Here is a 21,289-nt window from a genome sequence, read left to right on the forward strand (position 1 = left end):
GCCAGTAAGGAGAGAGAAAATATACTTCAGGCCCTCAAGAGGCCCTGTCTGCCCAACCTCTAGGATCTGAACCTCAAAGAGATTTGAAAGAAAAGATAAGGGATCCAAGGTGGCTCTGAGTACTTTCCCAAAAGAGAACCATGGAAAAGGGTTTGGTCTTGGCATGGAGCTCTGGTTCCAAGCCAACTGAGATTTTGGTAGCTAAATCCAGTGATTCAGCTCTAAGATACAGTCTGCATCTGAGACAGTTCTGGCTAAGGAACCCAAGGCTCCAGATAACATGCCAGAACTAAGCAATGTGCTTTCAAGGAAAAGAAAGGTCAAATTAAAACACATCTTTGGTAATTCATTGGATTCTATTATGGATCTGAGTCCTGAGGACATAAAAGCTCCAAATTGTTCTAAGGTGATAGAGCCAAAGAAGAAGCCAGCTTAACCAATTATTTCATCTTTCCTACTTCCTACCATTATGACACAGGTTCATGTGGATCTGCAACACATAACAGATCTGACTGGTTCTCCAATTAGATTGGAACAGGTTCCAACTCTGGTGTGACGCAAGACAAATTACCTCTACATCCTCCTCTTTACTTCCTGGAATTAAAGAAATCTGGGCTATCTCAAAGCTCGGTGAAGGTAAACCTATCAGCCATTCTACCAGAAGATAGAGGGTCATTTGGTGTTCACTCATCCTACAACAAAAAGATTTCTTGAAGGCATGAGTAACCTCTACCCCCAAATCAGAGATCCTTATACCAGCATGGGACCTTAACCAGGTTTTGAGCTGTTGTACAAAGTTTCCCATTGAACCAATGGCAACTTGCTCACTCCTACACCTCTCTATGAAAACCACGTTCCTATTGGCCATCACGTGCTCAGAGAGTGGGAGAGATAGGGACCCTAATGGCGTATCCTCTCCCCCTTTAAGATTTTCTTCAAATACAAGGTCACATTGCAATCACACCCCAAATTCCTCCCAAAAATACCTGCAGTCTTCCACATAAATCAACCTATTCACCTCCCAGCATTCTTTCCCAAACCACACCAGGATAAAAGGGAGGCAACACTACACACACTTGACATCAGAAGAGCGTTAGCCTTCTACTTGGAAAGGATCGAACCTTTCAGAAAATCTCCAAGACTATTCCTGTCCATCGCAAACAGATCTAAGAGATCCCCAGTCTCTAGGCAAAGACTTTCTAGATGGATATCAGACTGCATTACCAACTGCTTTCGCAACTGCTACAACCCTTCGGGAGCCTGAAAGCATTCTACAAGCTCTCTGTCCACTTCCATAGCCTTCCTCAATAATGTTCTTGTCGGGGACTCGAACCCAGACGGCACGGTTTGTTGTCTGACCGCAGAGAGACAGGCAACACCAGCAAGGTCCAAACACAAGCTCTTTATTGAAGAGTGCACACAACAATAGAGAGCGGCCCGTCTCCAAAGAGAACCAGCACCGATTACAATAACTAGTAAGGTTATATAGACAGTTCCGTCGCGTCATAGTTAAAACAACCCAATCCCCCCTTTATGAGTTAGAAAGCTTCTAATATTCATGCATATCTATTTTCTTTGGCACTACAAACAAGAAGTTGCTGAGGCATCACAAATTATCAGCTTTGTTGTCATGCACCAGAAACTAGGAGAAAGAAGGGAGTTAAGAACAGATGAAGAACAGAAACAGGGAGTGGAGACTGCAAGTTTCCATATGTCCAAACAAACTGTTCCTAGCACTTCTGGTACAAGAATGCGCCCCCCCCCCCTTATCTCGTTCTCTGCAGATCAAGCAAGCATGCCCTCAGGTTTCACAGAGAGACAGGAATGGCCCAGCAACTATTGTTAGCCTAACTTTGGCTAAGCTGGCCAAACAATGTTCTATACTCCATATTTTTGGGCCTAACATTCTGGTCACAGAAATATGCAAAGCAGCAACTTGGGCATCTGCTCAGACATTTGCAGAACATTATTCAATCACCCTTGCTTTATCATCAGATGTGATATTTGGCTTGACAGTATTATCATCTCTATTGGATTCCGCTCCTAAGTCCCATCTCTCCACCAGGGACACTGCTATAGAGTCACTTAGAGTCAGGGGCAGCATGTTTGTAGAAATTTTGGTGGTGCCCAGAACACCCAGAGCCTGTCCTCCCAACCTGCCTAAGGCTCTGGGAGGGAGTTTGGGTGTGGGGAGGAGGTCTGGGGTGTAGGCCGTGGGCTGGGGCAGGAGATTGGGGTGCAGGCTCTGAGAGAGTGTTTGGGTGCAGAAGGGGTGAAAGGTTTAACTCTAGGAGGGAGTTTGGGTGGGGGAGAGGGTCTGGGGTGCAGGTTCCGGAATGGAGTTTGGGTGCTGACTGCAGGCTCCGGGCTGGAGCAGTGGGTGGGTGTGCAGTAAGGGGTGAGGGTTGCAGGCTCTGGGATGGAGTTTGGGTGCAGGCTGTGGGCTGGGGGTGGGAGTGCAGGCTCTGGAAGAGAGTTTGGGGATGAGAGGGGGTGCAGAGGGAGGGCGTGCAGGTTCTGGAATGGAGTTTGTGTGTAGGCGCTGGGCTGGGGCAAGGGGTGGGAGTGTAAGAGGGGGTGAGGGGTGCAGACTCTGGGATGGAGTTTGGGGATGGGAGGGGTGCGGAGGGAGCGTGTGCAGGCTCTGGGAGGGAGTTTGGGAGTGGGGGGGGTGCAGGCTCTGGACTGGGGGTGGGGGTGCAGGCTCTGGGAGGGAGTTTGGGGATGGGAGGGGATGTGGAGGGAGGGGATCGGGGTGCAGGCTCTGGGGTGGAGTTTGGTGCAGGCTCTGGGGTGGGGTTGGGAGTGCAGGCTTTGGGAGGGAGTTTGGGGCTGGAAGGGGGTGCAGTCTCTGGGAGGGAGCTTGGGGCGAGAGTGGGTGTGTGGAATTGCCATATTGGTAGGCAACTGAAGAAACTGAGAAAAATGCTCTTGAACAGTTCACATTCACGGCACAGCAAAGAACAAAAAGACATAGGAAAGTCATGGTAACTACAGAGGGAAACATGGAAATGACGTTGCCCTTTATCCTGATGAAGAAGTTGCAGAAGTGACTCGGATATTCTGTGCAAGGCTTCAGAAAGATTCTAGGCAAGGTGGATAAAAATCAATGATTTAAAAAATAAAATAAAAAAATGGATTTTTTTATTTAAATTGGATATTTTTGATAAAATGCTTTTTGAGGAAAAAACCTATGTAAAGATGATTTTAATTAAGATACATTATAGCTTAAAGATATCTCATCATGGAATAGTTATAAGTTCTAATTGTATAGTATGAGACAATACATTCATGTAATGTTTAAGAAAAGTTTTGTAAATGAGTTCCAATAGTTCATGGATTAGGACCCAATCTTATGGGGCTCCAGGGTCTTCTGTATAGATTATTTAGGTTAATCTTTCTATCTACCCAATGGGACTTAGTGCTCAGTCTAGAAGATACCATCAGAGCTGCTTAGTTTTGCAGTTCTCAAACAGTGGATTTGTGTCTCCAGAGATAACATGCTTGTTAACAGCAAAAATGTTTTTAAATAAATAAAAAATATATAGAGGTTAGAAATAACAGACCTCAACCTTATTGTCCCTCTGAAAATTTGTGTACACAGAATCAACCCCTTACCTCTCTCTAAAAGTGCAAAGTTTAGAAAAGTTTAATTAATTTGTTAAATGATTGTTGGTGGCGGAATACATCTGGACAAGGAGAAGAAATCTGGAGATAAATGTGAGATGGGAGGGACAGGCAGTAGAAACAAAAGTGAAACTGATTGAGCAGCATATTCCAGAAGTCTTGAGGACTTGCTGAGTGTAGCCTCCGTTGATTTGAGATCTACCATACCATTCTCTCACTAGAAGGGAAAACCTTTAACGGCAGCAGGCCGTAAAAGAGGCCCAGTTTGGTAATAAGAACCATTCAAGAAATATATATTTGCTGATGTTTTAAAGAAAGTCACACCAGTGAACTTGTGGAAGTCACTTAAGCACTTAGAGTCAGAGACTGTTGAAGCGATAATCTCACTTTTAACAGCAGTAGTTTCTTCTGCCGGTGTAGAAAGAATATTTTCTTCCTTTGGACTAATTCATTCCAAATGGAGAAATTGTTTGGGACCTGAAAAAGGAGGAAAGCTTGTTTTTCTTTTTCAGATTATGAACAAACGGGAAAATGAAGGTGAAGACGACTGAGTTAGCTGCAGAAGCCAATATTTTAACTTTCTCATGTTGACCTGGCTGACATAGTTGATTTAATTATTTTTTTTAAATATGTCATTTAACTATTTTAGTTAAAAACAATTTTAACAAAAACAAACTTGATTTAAAAAAACTTGAATGTTTAAATACATTCAAAAATTCATATGCTTGTTTTGTTAAAATATTATGTTTGCTGTTGAAGGCAAAAATCCAGAATACAAAATGTTATTGTTTTAGTTAAATAAAACAATTTAAATGTCTGTCTGGTGATGTTCTCCTCCTAATACAGCATGGCAAGAAAATCCTCCAAATATTAATGATTAACCTGTTGAATTGGAGATAGTTCACCTCCCAATAACTTCATAAATATCTGCTTCAATGACCTTCGGTAAATGAAATAACCAAACAATCATTCATTTTCTGATATAGCTGTAAAACTAATCTGAAAAGTTTTCCAAATAAATCACTTTAAAAATGTATAATATGTATCTTCTAAAAATGAAACCTACATCTATCTCTGAGTTGTGAAGAATATGTATTAAGGTTATAACAACCAACAGGAATGCACTTTTATGTAGAAATCCATGATTAAGTCGAGTCTTCCTGACTAATGATGTAAATCAATTTGATTTAAATCAAATCCACCCTGATTTTAGGTAAGCTAAATGCTTATATTTACTAGATAATCTATCAGTTTTAAAAAAAAGAGATTGTCAGCAATAATTTGAGCTGATATCGTGAAACCAGTTATCTAAATATATAAATTCAGTGATTGACTTCATTACTGTATCTACTGGACTTTAAATATTTGAAATACACAGTGCATAGTTGGACACAGGGTTCAATGTAGTTCTAATAATCTAGCACACAGCACTACACTTCTGCCATCATTGGAATTTTCCCTGTGATGTGATAGGATGAAATTACTTCGCCAATTTAGGGCATCCTAAGTCAAGTAAAATACAGCTATGGGATGGTGGAATAACAGGAGGAAGTGAGGGATACTTCTGCTCTTGTGGGAATATGCTTCCACAAACACAATAATAAATACAGTGTGTATGTGTTAGCTGCCATGGCACACTTTAACCTGATCTCCTCCCCCTTTCACAAAGCATGCTCTCATGTATATAGCAGTAATAAAGAATGTGTATAAAACCTGTAATTGTGCTCAACAGTATCTTCTCATTCTTCATTTCTTCCTCTTCCTTACGTTTTTTCAGCTGAGTTGGAGGGGTCACTGCTGTCCATAACATTATTGAGTTTGAAGTAGTTGTGAGGACATTAGCTCAAAACAGGGACAAGTGTTTTTTGCCATTTGTTGGAGGCTCACTGCAGGCTCAGTGCTTTTATCTTTTTCTGGTATTGAGGGGTGCTCCATTGCACCATGCTCCCTGCAAGGTGAGCTAGGATTTATTGATAGACCATTGGATAGCATATGACAGCATTCAGATCGGTCTGAATTCCCTTCTCACTTCAGTGTGAAAGCAAGGTCTTTATCTCCCATTTGGACCTAATCTACTGTGTTGGCTTCTCCATTTGGTTTTGGTTACAGATGCCAGCTGGTGCAATCACTTACAAGCTTGTTAGACAATGATGAGTATGCTATGTCCAGAGAAAGAAGTTGATGAACATTTTAAACAGACTGTGGTTTTCTGCTGATGGAGCCTGGATAGCCTTTTAGAACAAGCTTTGGAAGGACAGAGTGCCCAGAGGATACTTTTTGGAGCGGGGACTGTCATTTTTCTTGTTTATAAAATGCCTCGCACAGTGGGAGTTGTGGCCTCTTGGTGCTACCTCAATATAAATTATAAACCATAGTGATAATGCTTGTCAGTCTAGGTACCCGCATAAACGTATTATCTGAGTCCTTCAACACATGAGTGTACTCTGGGATGCCTACCTGTACAGAGGCGTGGAAGGAGGTAGGAGTGACCTGGGCACATAACAAAATGACTATGCACCTGATTGCTTAAATGAAGAAAGCTGTACATTAGACTAGGCCAACAGCAGGAACAGCACTTGGTTAATATGCTTGATTATTAACTGTGGGATGTGTGAACCAAAACCATGTTTTAAGCTATTGCACTAGTAACTGGTTAGAGGCTCAATTAGAAGTTGTGTGGTTAAACTCTTTATGTACAAATGAATAGCTTTAAAGCCTGACTGGAATAAGAACAAAAAAGCAGTCATACTGTGTCAGACTAAGGGTCCCTCTAGCCCAGTACCGGTCATCTGACAGTGCCCCGTGCCAGATGCTTCAGAGGGAATGAATAGAACAGGGCAGTTTCAAGTGATACATCCCCTGTTTTCCAGCCCCAGCTTCTGGCAGATGATGATGTCAGGGTAGATATTTCAAAATCTATTTAATATATAAGTATTTGAGTGACTTAGGCAACAGAGAGAACCAAAATAAATCTTTACTGATTCAAATCTGCTTTACATTCTCCTCTATGGAGACGGGTGATGTTGGAACACTTCCAAATAAATGTATGACATTATTCCTCTGTTTCTATTAGGAATGATTTAAAACACTCAGAATTTCTTTGGACTGAATTGTGTATCAAGTTAAAAGAAACAGAGGAGAAGATTATAAAGGAAGAAAGACACCTGGAAGAGTTAGTAAAGCAAAAAGAAGAGATACAGGAAGATGCTAAGTCTTGGAACAAAAAAGTGAGTTTTGAATATTTATAAACAACGAAATAAATAAAACAAATATCTTTTAAACTGAAAAGTACATGAAATTCTGTGTGTTTGTAAGTTAAGGTTTCCTGTAATAGCACAAATGAAAGTATTTATTTTGAGTAAATTGAAAATATGTTTGATATAATGGAATTTGTTCATTATTGTGTTACAATAATGTAACTTTGTTTATGAAGAGTAATAATATAGCATCTTACAGTACTTCATGGGACTGCTGCTTATTCCTACCTGGCACTGCTGACCTTTTCAAACCTTCTGCAATGAAATGCATGCTCAATGGAGCTGCATCAGTGCCGTGTTGAATCAGTGAACATTGGAAGCTGAGAGGTATTGTGATTGTCCCTCTGTACCTGGAGCGATTTCTGTTTTACTTTAAAATTCTCCTTTTTTTTCTTGTTTTCTACTTTTTCTACTTTATTTAGCATATTTTGGGAACTCTGCACTGTTGCACAGTTTATTTTAATATTTGAATTGAAAGGCCTACCACAGGTTAGTTGTCGCCAATCCAGTTTTCAAGAATCTGGATAACAAACAAATGTAAGTGATGTGTTGTGCTCTTCCGTGTTCACTGAAGCAGACTCATGCAGCCATTGTTTATTCTCCCTGGGGGAAATTTTCCATATCACTGCTTACTGTGGAGGGTCTTCAACCTTTGGGCCTAGAGTGATATGCAATGGAGGCAGCAAACCTTTCTCAGCAAGGAGGCTTTATTAGTCTGGCCTTTGAATCTACATTTGGATCCACTGTCTATGGCTGTGAAAGGCAGGTGGCCTTTTATTTCAAAGCCAGGCAAATCAGCAACAATCTGTGCATTGAAGAAATCTGTACAGGGTTGGGTTTACTACCTGTAGTTCCTAAGCCTGTGACTTGAACTGAGGTCTCTTTATCATGAAAAATGTCAGTTCTGAGATGTGAGCTTAGTTGTACTGACAGCTCATTGGTGCTGGGGCCAGCACTGACTTCTAAAAATCCTATTGGTGCTGTCCCTTTTTTCATAATGAGGACTTTCCAGGTGCTGAAGAAACCTAGTGCAAAACTAATCCTTGCCAATGTGTTAATGGCAGATGCTTTTTTGACATAGAAGAGCCTTGTTGTTGGAACAAGCTGGTGCGGGAATTCCTTCAGTTCAGTGCCAGGATCTTTCCTGACTCCGAAGAAGCAGCATGAAGATGTTGATCTGGGCTTAACCTCAGCACTGTTTCCAAAATCTCAAGTGGGTCTTCACTTTGACAATACATTAGTACTGTTCTCAGCTGTCCTCATGCACAAGGATAAGAAAAAGGGATGTAGAGGGATCTTCAGTGCCAGAGATCTTGCCAGGGTCCCAGAAGAGGAGACATCATTATGGGTCCAGGAAGCATATGACTAAAGTTCCTCTGAAAGGCAATCTGACTGTGCACCGTCCCTTAGAAGAAGCAATAACTAAAAAATTGAGCCAATAGCATTAAAAAAGTAATTGCTTTTTAAATTTTCTTTTTTATCAGTGTTCTGAAGTTCAACAGTTAGTCATAAAAAACAACCACATGGGAAAAGAAGACAAATTAAGTAAGCAGAAATGAAAAATAGCATAATGTCCAAAAGTTATAATGGACACATTATTCTTGTCCACCAATATAAATATATTCAGTATCATACCTGACTTATATTTTACTGTCCAAGTAAATTTTAAAAGCTTGTAAAATTTGCCTGTATAAATCCCAGCTGTTTAATGATTTCATCATACAAATTAGAGAGAGAGAGGAGGAAGGTATTTATACCCAACTGATATGCAGGGGAGAGAGAGGGGGTTACTACCTCCATAGGCCATGCTATCCATTTTCATAACCAGAACAGGCAATTTTTGGTTTAAAAATAGGCTGCTTTAAGCTAGGAACATCATCTGTGGAGCCACTTAAAGAGTCGTTTTTGGGTTTCAGGCCCATCCGTTCCACAGACCTCAATGTGGCTGATTTGGTTAGGAGCCAAGTAGTGGCAGAACTATAGTTCTTGTCATCAAATATTCAGATGGTGAGTCCTTTAGATTTCAGGTCATGTCTGAAAAGTCCTGATATTCATAGAAATTATTTTTAAGTAGAACTGCACTTTAAGCATGTTTGTTGGATTACAAAATAAAAATATACTATAGGAGATACTGAATTAAGAGCCTCACACAAAATCTTCATCTACAGAAATCTCAAAATAGTCCCATATACGACAATTAGAAATTATGAAATGTGGTCTTTTAAAACACTCAATAGAAGGCAAAGATGTAAAGCCAGACTATTTGGGGAAAACAAAACTAGATATACAACAGTTTTTGGATCTAATTTCCATGGTGCTGTGGTGTTCTTTTTACTGTAACAACAGAGTAATTTTAGTTCAGTTCCATTCATTTTAAATTACTGTTGCATCAGTTTGCATTTTTACATTCTCTCTTTTTATTGATTTCTTTTTTTAATGTTTGTTTTCAAGGGTGAGTCCCAGGTCTGATTCTTAGAATCCTTTTTTGCTTCAGTTTATTACTGTATTTGGTTTTAGTTTCTTTAATTCAGCTTTCATTTCATGTTCATTGGAATCTCCCAGGTTTTCACTTTACTTTTATGACCATTATATTTTGTCTTTAGGGTCTCTTCATTTCAAAATATTTTTATTATTAAACATCAGACTTTATTGTTCTCAGAGTCAGTGCCATTGTAATTATAAAATAAACTTGAAGCACAAAGTGTGACATGTAATCATAAGAATCCTATATTCAGTTTTATAAAGTATTTTCTGTGTAGTATTTTTGTTGGTGGTGTTAAATTAGTAGTCAGTTTCCTTGATGGGTCAGACTCTTTCTCTGTAAAGATTTTGAAGTTGTGTATGAAGGCTTTATTTTGGCCAAGTTATAAATATTTGAAAAATGTTAGTTCTGTGCAGCTGCAGGCTGGGGCCATGCACTGGAACTGAGAGCAGGTAACCTGTCTTTTCTGTGCTGTCAGTGTCCCCCCTGCTGGGCTAAGAGAACATAGAGAAGGAAGCTGCCTTATTCAAATGCAGTGGAGACAACAGCCAGACCTGGAGCAGGGGAGTAGATTGGGACTGGAGGCGGGCAGGGATGGTGGAGAGAGAAACTGGGATTGGGAGTTGTGGGGAGAGATTGGGACTGGCTGGGCAAGGAGACTGGGCCTGAATGTCAGGGAAGAAAATAGGGAGGGCTGGGATTCTGTCAGTGTGGGGGAGACTGAGATTGGACGAGGAGCCAGGAAGTGAGACTAGGACTGATTGGGCAAGGAGACTGGGACTGGGATCCAGTGGGGCAGTGAGAAGGAGGGAGACACATGACAATGAGATGAGGTGTGGGGGAAAACTAAGACTGTCTGGGCAAAGAGGCTGTCAGAGGGAACCTGGAGAGGGAGAAAATTGCAATGGGTGGGCAAGGAGACTGGAAAAGGGGGATGGAAGACTAGGACGGGGAGTGAGGAGAGAAAAGGGAGACAGGGAGTCTGGAAGGGTGATACTAGAACTTGCTCTGTAAATAGATTGGGACTGGGATGAGAAGCCTGAGGGGTGGAGATTGACTGAGTAGACTAGGAGAATAAGATTGGGACTGAGCCAGGATGGGGTAGAGTCAAGACTGGGACAGGGAGGGGTTGGAATGGATGAAGCAGAGGTGGAGGAGGGTCAGAATTGTCTGTGCTTAGTAGAGAACACTTCTTTAAAGAACCTGGACTGGAACCCAATATTTCTGAGTCTCGTCATTCCTCTGCTGTGAGCAAATGTCTGTACAACCCACTGGCAAAGAGTTCCATTCCCTTTTAGTGCTGGTGTACATAGAGGATGACAATGTACTATTGCTGTAAATTACACCATTAGCTCAAATGGCAAAGGTTGGTGCAATGGATCTAAAGTTTCCAGCCCTGCTGATGACTCATTTGATGATACCACAGGATGGAATTTGTTGGTTTGGTTTTTTAAATCTTAGTTAATTATATGCACACCAACTATGTTAAAGAAATGTTATAAAGGGTACAAAGTCAAGTACTCAAAAGTTAGGAAATGCCAGACTTAAGGTTGCTTATGCCACCGTAATTTGGCTTCCCTTCTGGGTATGCATTATGATGCAGTCTTTAATTACATAATCACATACTGTTTTCCACAGGACTCCTACCTCAGTCAGTGCACAGGATGAACCTGCTCTGTGGATGGAGCACGGTTATGTAGTGAAGGAGGATGTTGAATATAGGACTCCTGCCTCATTTGTTGCAGAAGTTGGAAGGTGTGTAGTGAGTAAGGAGGCAGGGGACTGCAGGAAGAGAAAGGATGATCTCATGGGTAAGGCAGTTGAATGCTGCCCTAGAGAACTGGATTCTATCCCTATCTCTGCCACAGAGTTCCTATATGATGCTAGGCAAGTCAGCTAAACTTTTTACAGGAGGTCACCTATTGTGTATTCCTCCTTTTCTGGGTGCTCATGCTGAGACCCGACAGTCTGATTTGCAGAAGTGCTGAGCACTTATAGCTGTAACTGAAGTGAGTGGGAGCTTTTGTAGTGTAGACATAGCCATAGTCTGAGAATGACCGCATTTTTTAAAACAACACTGGAGTTACACAGAGTGATTTGATTAGCAACACAGAGTGATTTGATTAGCAGCACAGACTGAACATCCAGACTAGAATATCATTTGAGGGCTCCAAACCAGCTTTTAAAATTCTGTTCTTTGATCCCAATCTTTTTCTCTAAATTCTTCTATATATTTAAATGGAGATTTACAGCATGTACTATCTATTCATCCGTGTTTCCTTCAGATGCTTCATGTAAAATCTGTTTTATTCCATTCTGTATCACTGAAATATTTAAGAACTAAAATCACCATGGAAAACCAAATTCTATAGTATTTCAAAAGTGTCTCACATCAGGAAATGAACGAAGTAGTGTGGTATAACTTGTAAACTATTTATCTATATCTAGGGTTAGCCATTGTTTTTCTCCACTTTTAGGAGAAAATGAACAATTTTTTAAAAGGAGAGAATTAAAAAAAACCCAACTTTGTTTGTTTTAACATGAAGAAAGTAAGATTTTGATTGTTTTTTAAAATATATAATTGTTGCTGCTTCTCCAAGTGATTGCCCATATGGATTCCACTGTTCATGTGCATCTGCCCTATGCATGTGAGATCGCATTATTTTGGCCTCGAGTGTCTGTTGGGGCCAAACCTGTGCCCTTCGAGTTCTTGTGCTCCTTATTTGAGGGCATAAAGGGAGGAGTGGCCCAACTGTCCCTCAGTCCTTTCTTACTGCCCGGGGCAGTGAGATGAAACTCCTGCAGTGTCTGCCTGCTTCTTCGGGCACTGAGAGTATTCGAGTTAGTTATTAGTATTATTAATTAGCTAGTTGTTAAGTACTATATGTTAGTCTTTTTGTTATTTGGTATAAAAATACCCACACTTTTTTAGTCAGCTGATTAGCTTTTAGGCTAAACCCCTCCTTGTATATAGCAGAAGTGGAATCGCTTGTGTTCAAAAGCTACTCATCATGGGAAGTTTCAATGCTGTTTAATGATGGGCATTGCAGATATCATTTGTATAGGAGCGGTATGTATTCCTGAGTGATGGTCCATATGTTGTTCCTTCTCTAAGCAGACTCAAAAAGCTAGAGAGGCTGTCCTAAAATTGTTCTTCCTGGAGCAACCTCTGCAAGCCTCTGAGGACACTGAAAGAAAAGGATGTGGCTAGACCTACGTTCTCCAGTCAGTTTCTTCCAATGAGCATCCCAGTGAGCTGAGAACGCACCCCAAGCTCCCATGCTATATCAGTGAAGTGGACCCAGTCATCCACCAATACTCCGGTGTCAATGATCTCAGGAGAGGGGTAGGAAGGAGCACTGCTCCAGAGATGCTAAGGCATACACCACCCTTTCTGATGCCTATCCAGTTGAGAAACAAGAGTCAGAGGTGTCTGATTCATCTTGGACTCAGCAGTTGAAGGGCCACTAATGGCCTGACAAAAGTCCTTTTGATGCCTTGGTACCAACTCTTAAGAGCGAGCGACCAGTACCCACCAAACCTGTGGACTATGTTTCTCTTAGTACCAGCCCTTCAGGACCCATGCTCTCAGTACCTGGCACTATGGAACCAGCCGCCTCAGAATCGTGTTCTTTAGTGCTCAGCATACGAGTGTTTTTGGTAGTCAGGGCTTATACAGTACTGAGTGATTTAACTGTGGGGCCAGTAATAGTGTCACCTCTCCTTGAGAGGTTGAAGATGTTGATAGCTAAACCACCTGTTATCAGGTTGTTGGTACAGCAGACAACAAAGGAGGTATCTTTGCTACTACCTGGTTAGGGAGGAGGATCTAACAGGGCAAGGGCACTCCTGACAGGAAGGGCCCACTTTGGAGAAGTGACTCCCTGATGTGTGCAGACAGGGATGAGGAGTACATTGCCTATACACCCTCTGCATCCCCACCTTTGGTTAGATCTCTCTCCTTAAAAATGCAGTATAGACCAACCCAACATGTCAGCCAGTGCAGCCTTCGCTTCTGGAAAGGCAGTAGAGAGAAGGTGATGAGGAGCAATATCTGCAAAAAGAAGAACAAATTGTCCCTGTTGCAATGTCCTCGTCCTTGCCCAATGACACAGTAGCCTTCCTCAGTTGATGCCTTCAAGGCATTCCTGGCCTCAAAGCCTTCCTCAGTTGATGACTTCAGGCATTCAGGACCGTGTGAAGCATATGGCAGAAATTCTGCATATACTGATGGAAGTGGTGCAGGAGACACCTCACAACTCCTGATATCATGCATCCTTTCATGTCTGGCAAGCTTGCCATGCTGATAAATGAGGAATTGTTGGAACCTGCAAAAGACCTGTGGCACAATGGTAACTTCTATACTGGACACATCCAAATGAGTTGAGAGGAGATATCAAGCATCTTCCAAGGGATTTGAGTATTTTTATTTCCACCTAGTACCAGGATTGCTTGTAGTTGTTACTGTCCAAGAGCGGTTGAAGAAGCAGGGGCCTTCCAAATCTACCTCCAGGAAAAAATACCTGAAGAAACTCATTTTATTTTGATACGCAGTCTACTCATCTGACAGCATCCAAATGTGTGTGGCGAACTACCATGATATATGAATTGGGTCAACCTACCACAGGAGCATTGAGAGGAACTAAAAACCATAATGACTGAAGGACAACTCAAAGCCCACATTTCCCTTCCAGTTGTGCTGGACATGCCCAGCACAGTGGCTTCTACTACATCCACATCTGTGGTAATGAGATCTTCCTGGCTTCAGGGAGATCCAAACCACAATTGAGGACATTTCCTTTTGAGGATTCCAGGGTGATTCTTCATTCTGTGGGCCTCTGCGTTCCAGCCCCAAGAAAGCAGAAGGGCTTTCATCAGGCAGCATCCCTCTGCCCAGTCCTATTATCAGCTTCACAAGACCTCAGCGGTGCTGAGACAGAAAGCTGAGGCTCTGTAGCTGATGACCCACTGTCTCTTCCTTCACTGTTGCCCAATCTGCATCTTCCTCCAGGCAGCAGGTTTGATTCTGGTGTTGAAAGCTTGACAGAACCTCTCAGAGATCCCTTGCCTTTAACATTTTTTAGTTTTGGGAAGCCTTGACAGCAATGGGTTAGTCTATCCAATTTTAGTCCCTTCCCATTCCCTACCTTCCTTGCCTATTCCAAGACTAAAGTGCGGCTCTCTACCTTCAAGAAGCCTATTTTCACATATCCGTTCATCCTGCCCATAGGAAATACCTCAGATTCCTAGCAGAACCCTTTCACTATCATTATAAGGTCCTGCCTTTTGGTTTTTCCATAGCACCAAGGATATTCACCAAGTGATTAGAAGTCATTGTGACTCATTTAAGGAGACAGGTCTACCCATATCTCGACGACTGGCTCATTGGAGGAAGATCACTTCAGCAGGTCATCAACTTGATTCAAGTGACTTAAAGCTCTTTGCCACACATGGTCCTCAGAGTCAGAGAAAAACTCACACTTGCTCTGAGTCAAAGCATAAAGTTCATAGGAGCTGTTAAATTCCAGATCAATGAGAGTTTATTTTCCATAAGAAAGATTCCAAACTATAGTGAACCTTATCAACCAACTTCAGCTCCACCCAAAGACATGAGTAAGGCTATGTCTCAGATTTATGGGACACATGGCCTCATGCACCTGTATGTGATGCAGTTTGCCAGTATTCATCTGTGCTCCATACAAGGGTGGTTGAAATCAAAGTACCTACCCAGCAGGCACCATGTGGACATGGTGGCCACTGTCCCACCAGAAGGCCTCTTCTCATTTAAACTGGTGGAAGGACCCTCTTCAGGTGTGCAATGGAGTGCCCTTCTCTGTATTTCTGTCAGCCAAGAAACTGGTGACAGATGCCTCCACTTATGGGTGGATAATTTAGGTCACTTTCAGACTGAGGACAAGTGGTCCCCTCCTCAAGGTTGTCTGCAACTCTGAGAAGTCTATTTGGCATGTAAAACATTTCTGTCTTTACACTTGGGATCCACAAGCCAGGTACTGATAGAAACACCACAGCTATGCAGTATATCAACAGACAGGGAGGAACGAGGTCACCTTCACTCTGTCAAGAGGCCATTTAGCTCTGGCCTTGGTGTATTCATTACCAGATCATGTTGCTGGCCTACTATCTTCAAAGCATTCAGAAGTTACTAGCAGATCACCTGAACAAACAGTTCTCAGACAGCTATGAGTGATTGACCAAAGAGCCAGTATTGCACAGCCATCTTTTGCAAATGGAGATACCAATCAATAGACCTATTTGCCACAGGTCAGAACAAAAACTAAGTGTTCTGCTCCAGAGGGGGATTCAGTCCAATCTCTGCAGATGCCATTCTTATTCCCTGGACACTGGGATTGATGTATGCCTTCTCCCCAAATTCCCATGATACCAAGGGTCCTGAGGAAACTGAGGCAAGATGTTAGGTCAGTGATCATGATAACTCTTTTCAGGGTAGCAGCCGTGTTAGTCTGTATCCTCAAAAAGAACAGGAGTACTTTGTGGCACCTTAGAGACTAACAAATTTATTAGAGCATAAGCTTTCATGGGCTACAACCCACTTCTTCGGATGCATATAGAGTGAAACATATATTGAGGAGAAATATATACACACATACAGAGAGCATGAACAGGTGGGAGTTGTCTTACCAACTCTGAGAGGCCAATTAAGTAAGAGAAAATTTTTTTTGAAGTGATAATCAAGGTAGTTCAGTACAGACAGTTTGATAAGAAGCAAGTGTGAGAATACTTACAAGGGGAGATAGATTCAATGTTTGTAATGGCTCAGCCATTACCAGTCCTTATTTAATCCTGAGTTGATTGTGTCTAGTTTGCATATCAATTCCAGCTCAGCAGTCTCTCGTTGGAGTCTGTTTTTGAAGTTTTTCTGTTTTAAGATAGCCACCCGCAGATCTGTCATAGAATGACCAGGCAGGTTAAAGTGTTCTCCCACTGGTTTTTGAGTATTTTGATTCCTGATGTCAGATTTGTGTCCATTAATTCTTTTGCGTAGAGACTGTCCGGTTTGGCCAATGTACATGGCAGAGGGGCATTGCTGGCATATATCACATTGGTAGATGTGCAGGTGAACGAGCCCCTGATGGTATGGCTGATGTGATTAGGCCCTATGATGATGTCACTTGAATAGATATGTGGACAGAGTTGACATCGGGCTTTGTTACAAGGATAGGTTCCTGGGTCAGTGTTTTTGTTCAGTGATGTGTGGTTACTGGTGAGTATTTGCTTTAGGTTGGGGGGTTGTCTGTAAGCGAGGACAGGTCTGTCTCCCAAGATCTGTGAGAGTAAAGGATCATCTTTCAGGATAGGTTGTAGATCTCTGATGATGCACTGGAGAGGTTTTAGTTGGGGGCTGAAGGTGACAGCTAGTGGTGTTCTGTTATTTTCTTTGTTGGCCCTGTCTTGTAGGAGGCGACTTCTGGGTACTCGTCTGGCTCTGTCAATCCGTTTTTTCACTTCAGCAGGTGGGTATTGTAGTTTTAAGAATGCTTGATAGAGATCTTGTAGGTGCTTGTCTCTATCTGAGGGATTAGAGCAAATGCGGTTATATCTTAGAGCTTGGCTGTAGACAATGGACCATGTGGTGTGTCCTGGATGGAAGCTGGAGGCATGTAGGTAAGTGTAGCGGTCAGTAGGTTTCCGGTATAGGGTGGTATTTATGTGACCATCGCTTATTAGCACAGTAGTGTCCAGGAAATGGACCGCTTGTGTGGATTGATCTAGGCTGAGGTTGATGGTGGGATGGAAATTATTGAAATCATGGTGGAATTCCTCAAGGGCTTCTTTTCCATGGGTCCAGATGATGAAGATGTCATCAATGTAGCGCAAGTAGAGTAGGGGTGTTAGGGGACGAGAGCTAAGGAAGCGTTGTTCTAAGTCAGCCATAAAAATGTTGGCATATTGTGGGGCCATGCGGGTACCCATAGCAGTGCCGCTGACTTGAAGGTATATATTGTCCCCAAATGTGAAATAGTTGTGGGTGAGGACAAAGTCACAGAGTTCAGCCACCAGGTTAGCTGTGACATTATCGGGGATACTGTTCCTGATAGCTTGTAGTCCATCTTTGTGTGGAATGTTGGTGTAGAGGGCTTCTACGTCCATAGTGGCCAGGATGGTGTTTTCTGGAAGATCACCGATGGATTGTAGTTTCCTCAGGAAGTCAGTGGTGTCTCAAAGATAGCTAGGAGTGCTGGTAGCGTAGGGTCTGAGGAGAGAGTCTGGCATTGGCCAGGCAGTTCTGGTATTTGGGTATGGTGAACTTCTCAATGCAGCCCCTGGTCATTTTGCCTGCTCTGCCTGACATAGTCTCACAGAACAACAGACAGATTCATTGTTACGTTTGCCAGCCTGGTTGCTGAATGTCTGACATCCACCAAAAGATGATGTTCAGCTGAAATTTCAAAGCATTCTGCTCCGAAATAGGAAAGCCACAATTTGAGTGACTTTTATAAAAGTAAATGAAAGAGGTTTTCTTTTGGGACCTGTCAGCACACCATCTGACATGCCCAATCACTTAAAGAAGAAAAAGTGGCTACTTATGTTACATTAACAGTGGCTCTTTGAGATGTGTTGTCCAAAAGGATTTTATAATGGTGCCTCTTTCCCTGCTATTGTGGAATCCTACTCTGGATTCTGTATTGGTGAAGGAACTGTGAGGACACCTACGGTGCAGACACGACCCCAGTGGATAATGCTGATCAAAAGAATCTGATCTTGCATGTGTGAACTGTATGTGCCTCAAGAATTAGATTGATATATACAACACATGTCAAGGAACTGCAGTTACTATAAAGTAACTAATTGTTCTTTTTCCATTTTTGGTATTTAATTTTTGTGTAGTTCTCTTGTTGCTAATATTGTTTTTCTATTAACTTTTACATATGTTTTCCAGGTAGAGGATTTAAACAATAAAACATTGGCTCAAGAAAATGAGAACAAAAGTTTATTAGATGCTTGTTCTGAAGTGATTAAAGTGATGGAAGATTTAGTAAGTTTTTTTTATTGTTTTCATTAATTATAAGTGAAAGTCTTTGTACATTGTGTTAGCTTTAAATGATCTTCAAACCTACTCTGTCTTAATGTTTCTTAGAAAGCTAGCTGGGAATCTGAACATTTGACTATGAAACAAACGCTCCTCAATACCCTTCAAGCAGTGGATGAATTGGAACGTGAAAATAAAGAACTTGAGAGAGAAAATGAAGAATATGTGCAAAAATCCAGAGAAAGGTAATTCAAACTCTGTAAAATACCTGCAATATAAACAGAAAAGTCGAAGATCTGGAGGAAAATAAGAAGCAGCATTTTAAATGAGCATCGGTCAATTGTTTCCATTTTAAATCTTTCTAAATTAATATTTCAATAATTTTACATTACGTCAGGTTGAAATCTTGTCCTTAAATTGTTGGTGTTCTGTAATCTTATTCTCATGCCCCCACCCTCCCACACAAACAAACAAACAAACAAACAACAGTCACACACATGGGTTCTAGAGTTTGGCAATTTGAAAAACAAAAAATATAAATATTCTTATATTATCTCTAGATTAAAAGCACCTTCATTCCCAATTATACTTTAAAACTTTCTTCTGTGAATATGCAGAAGGTCAGTGACTGCACGGGAGGGACTTGTCTCCCAGAAAAAGGGTGAAGAAGGAGTCAGAGAACACTTCTTTTTGAGGCTCCCTTTGTAGGAGAAGTGGTAGCTCTCTCCCAGAAAAAGGGTGAAGAAGAGAGCTACCACTTCTCCCCCAAAGGGAGCCTCGAAAAATAAGTTCTCCAACTCTTTCCACATCCTCAGTATTGACCATGCTGCAGCTAAGTACCTACGAGTCATCAGGATCTTCCATTACCGCTAAAGCCCAATAACCTAAGCAGGCAGGCGCACAGAAGGATAGCAGAGACAAGACTACCCTTCTACCACGACACTGACTGAGGCAGCTAATCACTTGGTACCAAGCACCTCCACAGCACCTCAGCTTACAGTGCCATCCTCTGGCTCTCTGGTGCATAATGCTGAGACTGCGGTACCTAAGTCTACTTTACCTCCTTCGGTACAGACATCCTCGGCACTAATCCTCCCGGCACCGCAACAATTCTGGTACCACAACAATTACTGCCGATGCCATTTTCAGTACCGGGATCTCTTGGAATGCATCAGTTTCTCCAACATAAGGACTTAATAGTTTGTGCAGCACCAGAATCACCTCATCTCGGTAGTGATATAGCATCGGCACATTCAGCACTATTACACATGCCAATAAACATATCTGCCTCTCCTTTTTCTAGTGAGGAGGAGGACAATGAGGAAGAAGATGTTTATTCTTCACACCACTCTTCACCCATCTAGGGAATCATCAGACCAGATCTGCAAAAACAGCCAGGACATAGTTGCAGGGCTGGCACCCAGAGGTGGTGTGGACATCCATGGATGCCACCATCAATGCCATTCCTACCACAGTGGCCATATTGGGACCTATGGATGGTATATAGGCAACATTATTCCAAGCCTCCCAGCACCTCAAGGGAAAGACAGAGACGTTCCCCATCAGTGTCAGAGATGGGATCCCGTGAGTTCCCCGAGGAGACTTTTTGAGGAAATAGAGGAGGCTGTAGAGCAGGAGGTCACTCCTGCAACTAACACCTCCTCCTCTCCAGACAAGACCATCATTCCTCCGCCACCTACAACAGGAGATGATTTTAAACAATTTCAGGAGCTGTTTAAATGAATCGTAGACACTCTCCAAATCCCTCTGGAAGAAGTTGCTGAGTCCCAACACAAGTTGTTGGACATATTACACACATCAGCCTCCTCCAGAATTGCCTTTGCCATAAATGAGGCATTCATGGATCCCGCCAACACCATCTGGCAGATCCCCACAATAATCCTCCCAATTTGTAAAAGGGCTGATAAGAAGTATTACATCCCATCAAAGGGTCTAGAATTTCTATTTTCACACCCCCAGCCAAACTCATTGGTGATAAAGATGGTCAATGAATGGGGCAGACAACACCGTTCGAGGACCACCCTGTATGATAAAGGAAAAGATTGGATCTTTTTGGTAATAAGGCCTATTCGTCAGTGACATTGCAGTTCAGAATAGCCCACTATGAAGCTTTGATGGCGAAATAGACTTTCGCAAATTACTCCAAACTTTCTGAATGTATTAACGTCATTCCTGAAGATAAAAGGGAGCAATTTAGGTCAGTCATCTCCTGGCAAGAATAGCTCTGCAGGCATCCTTAGACTCAGCAGACATGGCGGTGCAAGATCCATCACAACTGCCATAGTGATGCGACATGCCTCCCCTTTGACGGTCCAAAATTATTTGCAGGTAAGACCAAGTCCCTGCATACATTGAAAGACTCTAGAGTGACTCTTTGGTCTTTAGACATGTACACACCTGCACAGAAACAAAAACAAGGCAGATATTATCCATCACAGTGCTCAAGACCACCTTACATACAGTCACAGAGGCAGTATGATATCCAGAGATGGAGGCGAAGACCGACATAGGCCACTTGAATCTCAAACGTCTACGTCGCGACAGTGTGGATCAAAACATCAAATTTGAGGGTTTGGTTGAAGTCCCAAGAGACCTTCCCCAATTCCAGTTGCTGAAATCACTTTCTAACAGCCATCCCTTTACAGATCATTTGACACCATTCTACCCAGCATGGCAAATTATTGCTTTCGACAAATGGGTGCTGGAAATTGTCACCACCGGTTATTCCATGCAGTTCACCTCCATTCCCCCCATCTACCCTCCCTCCCCATCCTTCTTCAGGGACCCCTCTCTCAAGCACCTTCTGAGACAGGAAGTAGACCATCTCCTACAATCGGGTCTTTCACTGAGCTCACTCAGAGTACACCTTGCAGCTATCACAACCTTCCACCA

General features: G+C 42.2%; 1 protein-coding gene across 1 annotated transcript in view; it reads left to right on the forward strand.

Annotated features, from left to right (window-relative positions):
- CCDC178 (coiled-coil domain containing 178) overlaps positions 1–21,289 on the forward strand; it is a 347,153-nt gene that overhangs the window by 71,939 nt on the left and 253,925 nt on the right. Inside the window, exons 8-10 of the mRNA XM_054018208.1 lie at positions 6,701–6,854; positions 18,287–18,382; positions 18,485–18,621. Of these exons, the coding sequence (XP_053874183.1) occupies positions 6,701–6,854; positions 18,287–18,382; positions 18,485–18,621 (387 nt within the window). The remainder of the gene's footprint in view (positions 1–6,700; positions 6,855–18,286; positions 18,383–18,484; positions 18,622–21,289) is intronic.

This window comes from Malaclemys terrapin, chromosome 2 (assembly GCF_027887155.1).
Source record: "Malaclemys terrapin pileata isolate rMalTer1 chromosome 2, rMalTer1.hap1, whole genome shotgun sequence".
NCBI classification, from domain to species: Eukaryota; Metazoa; Chordata; order Testudines; family Emydidae; genus Malaclemys; species Malaclemys terrapin.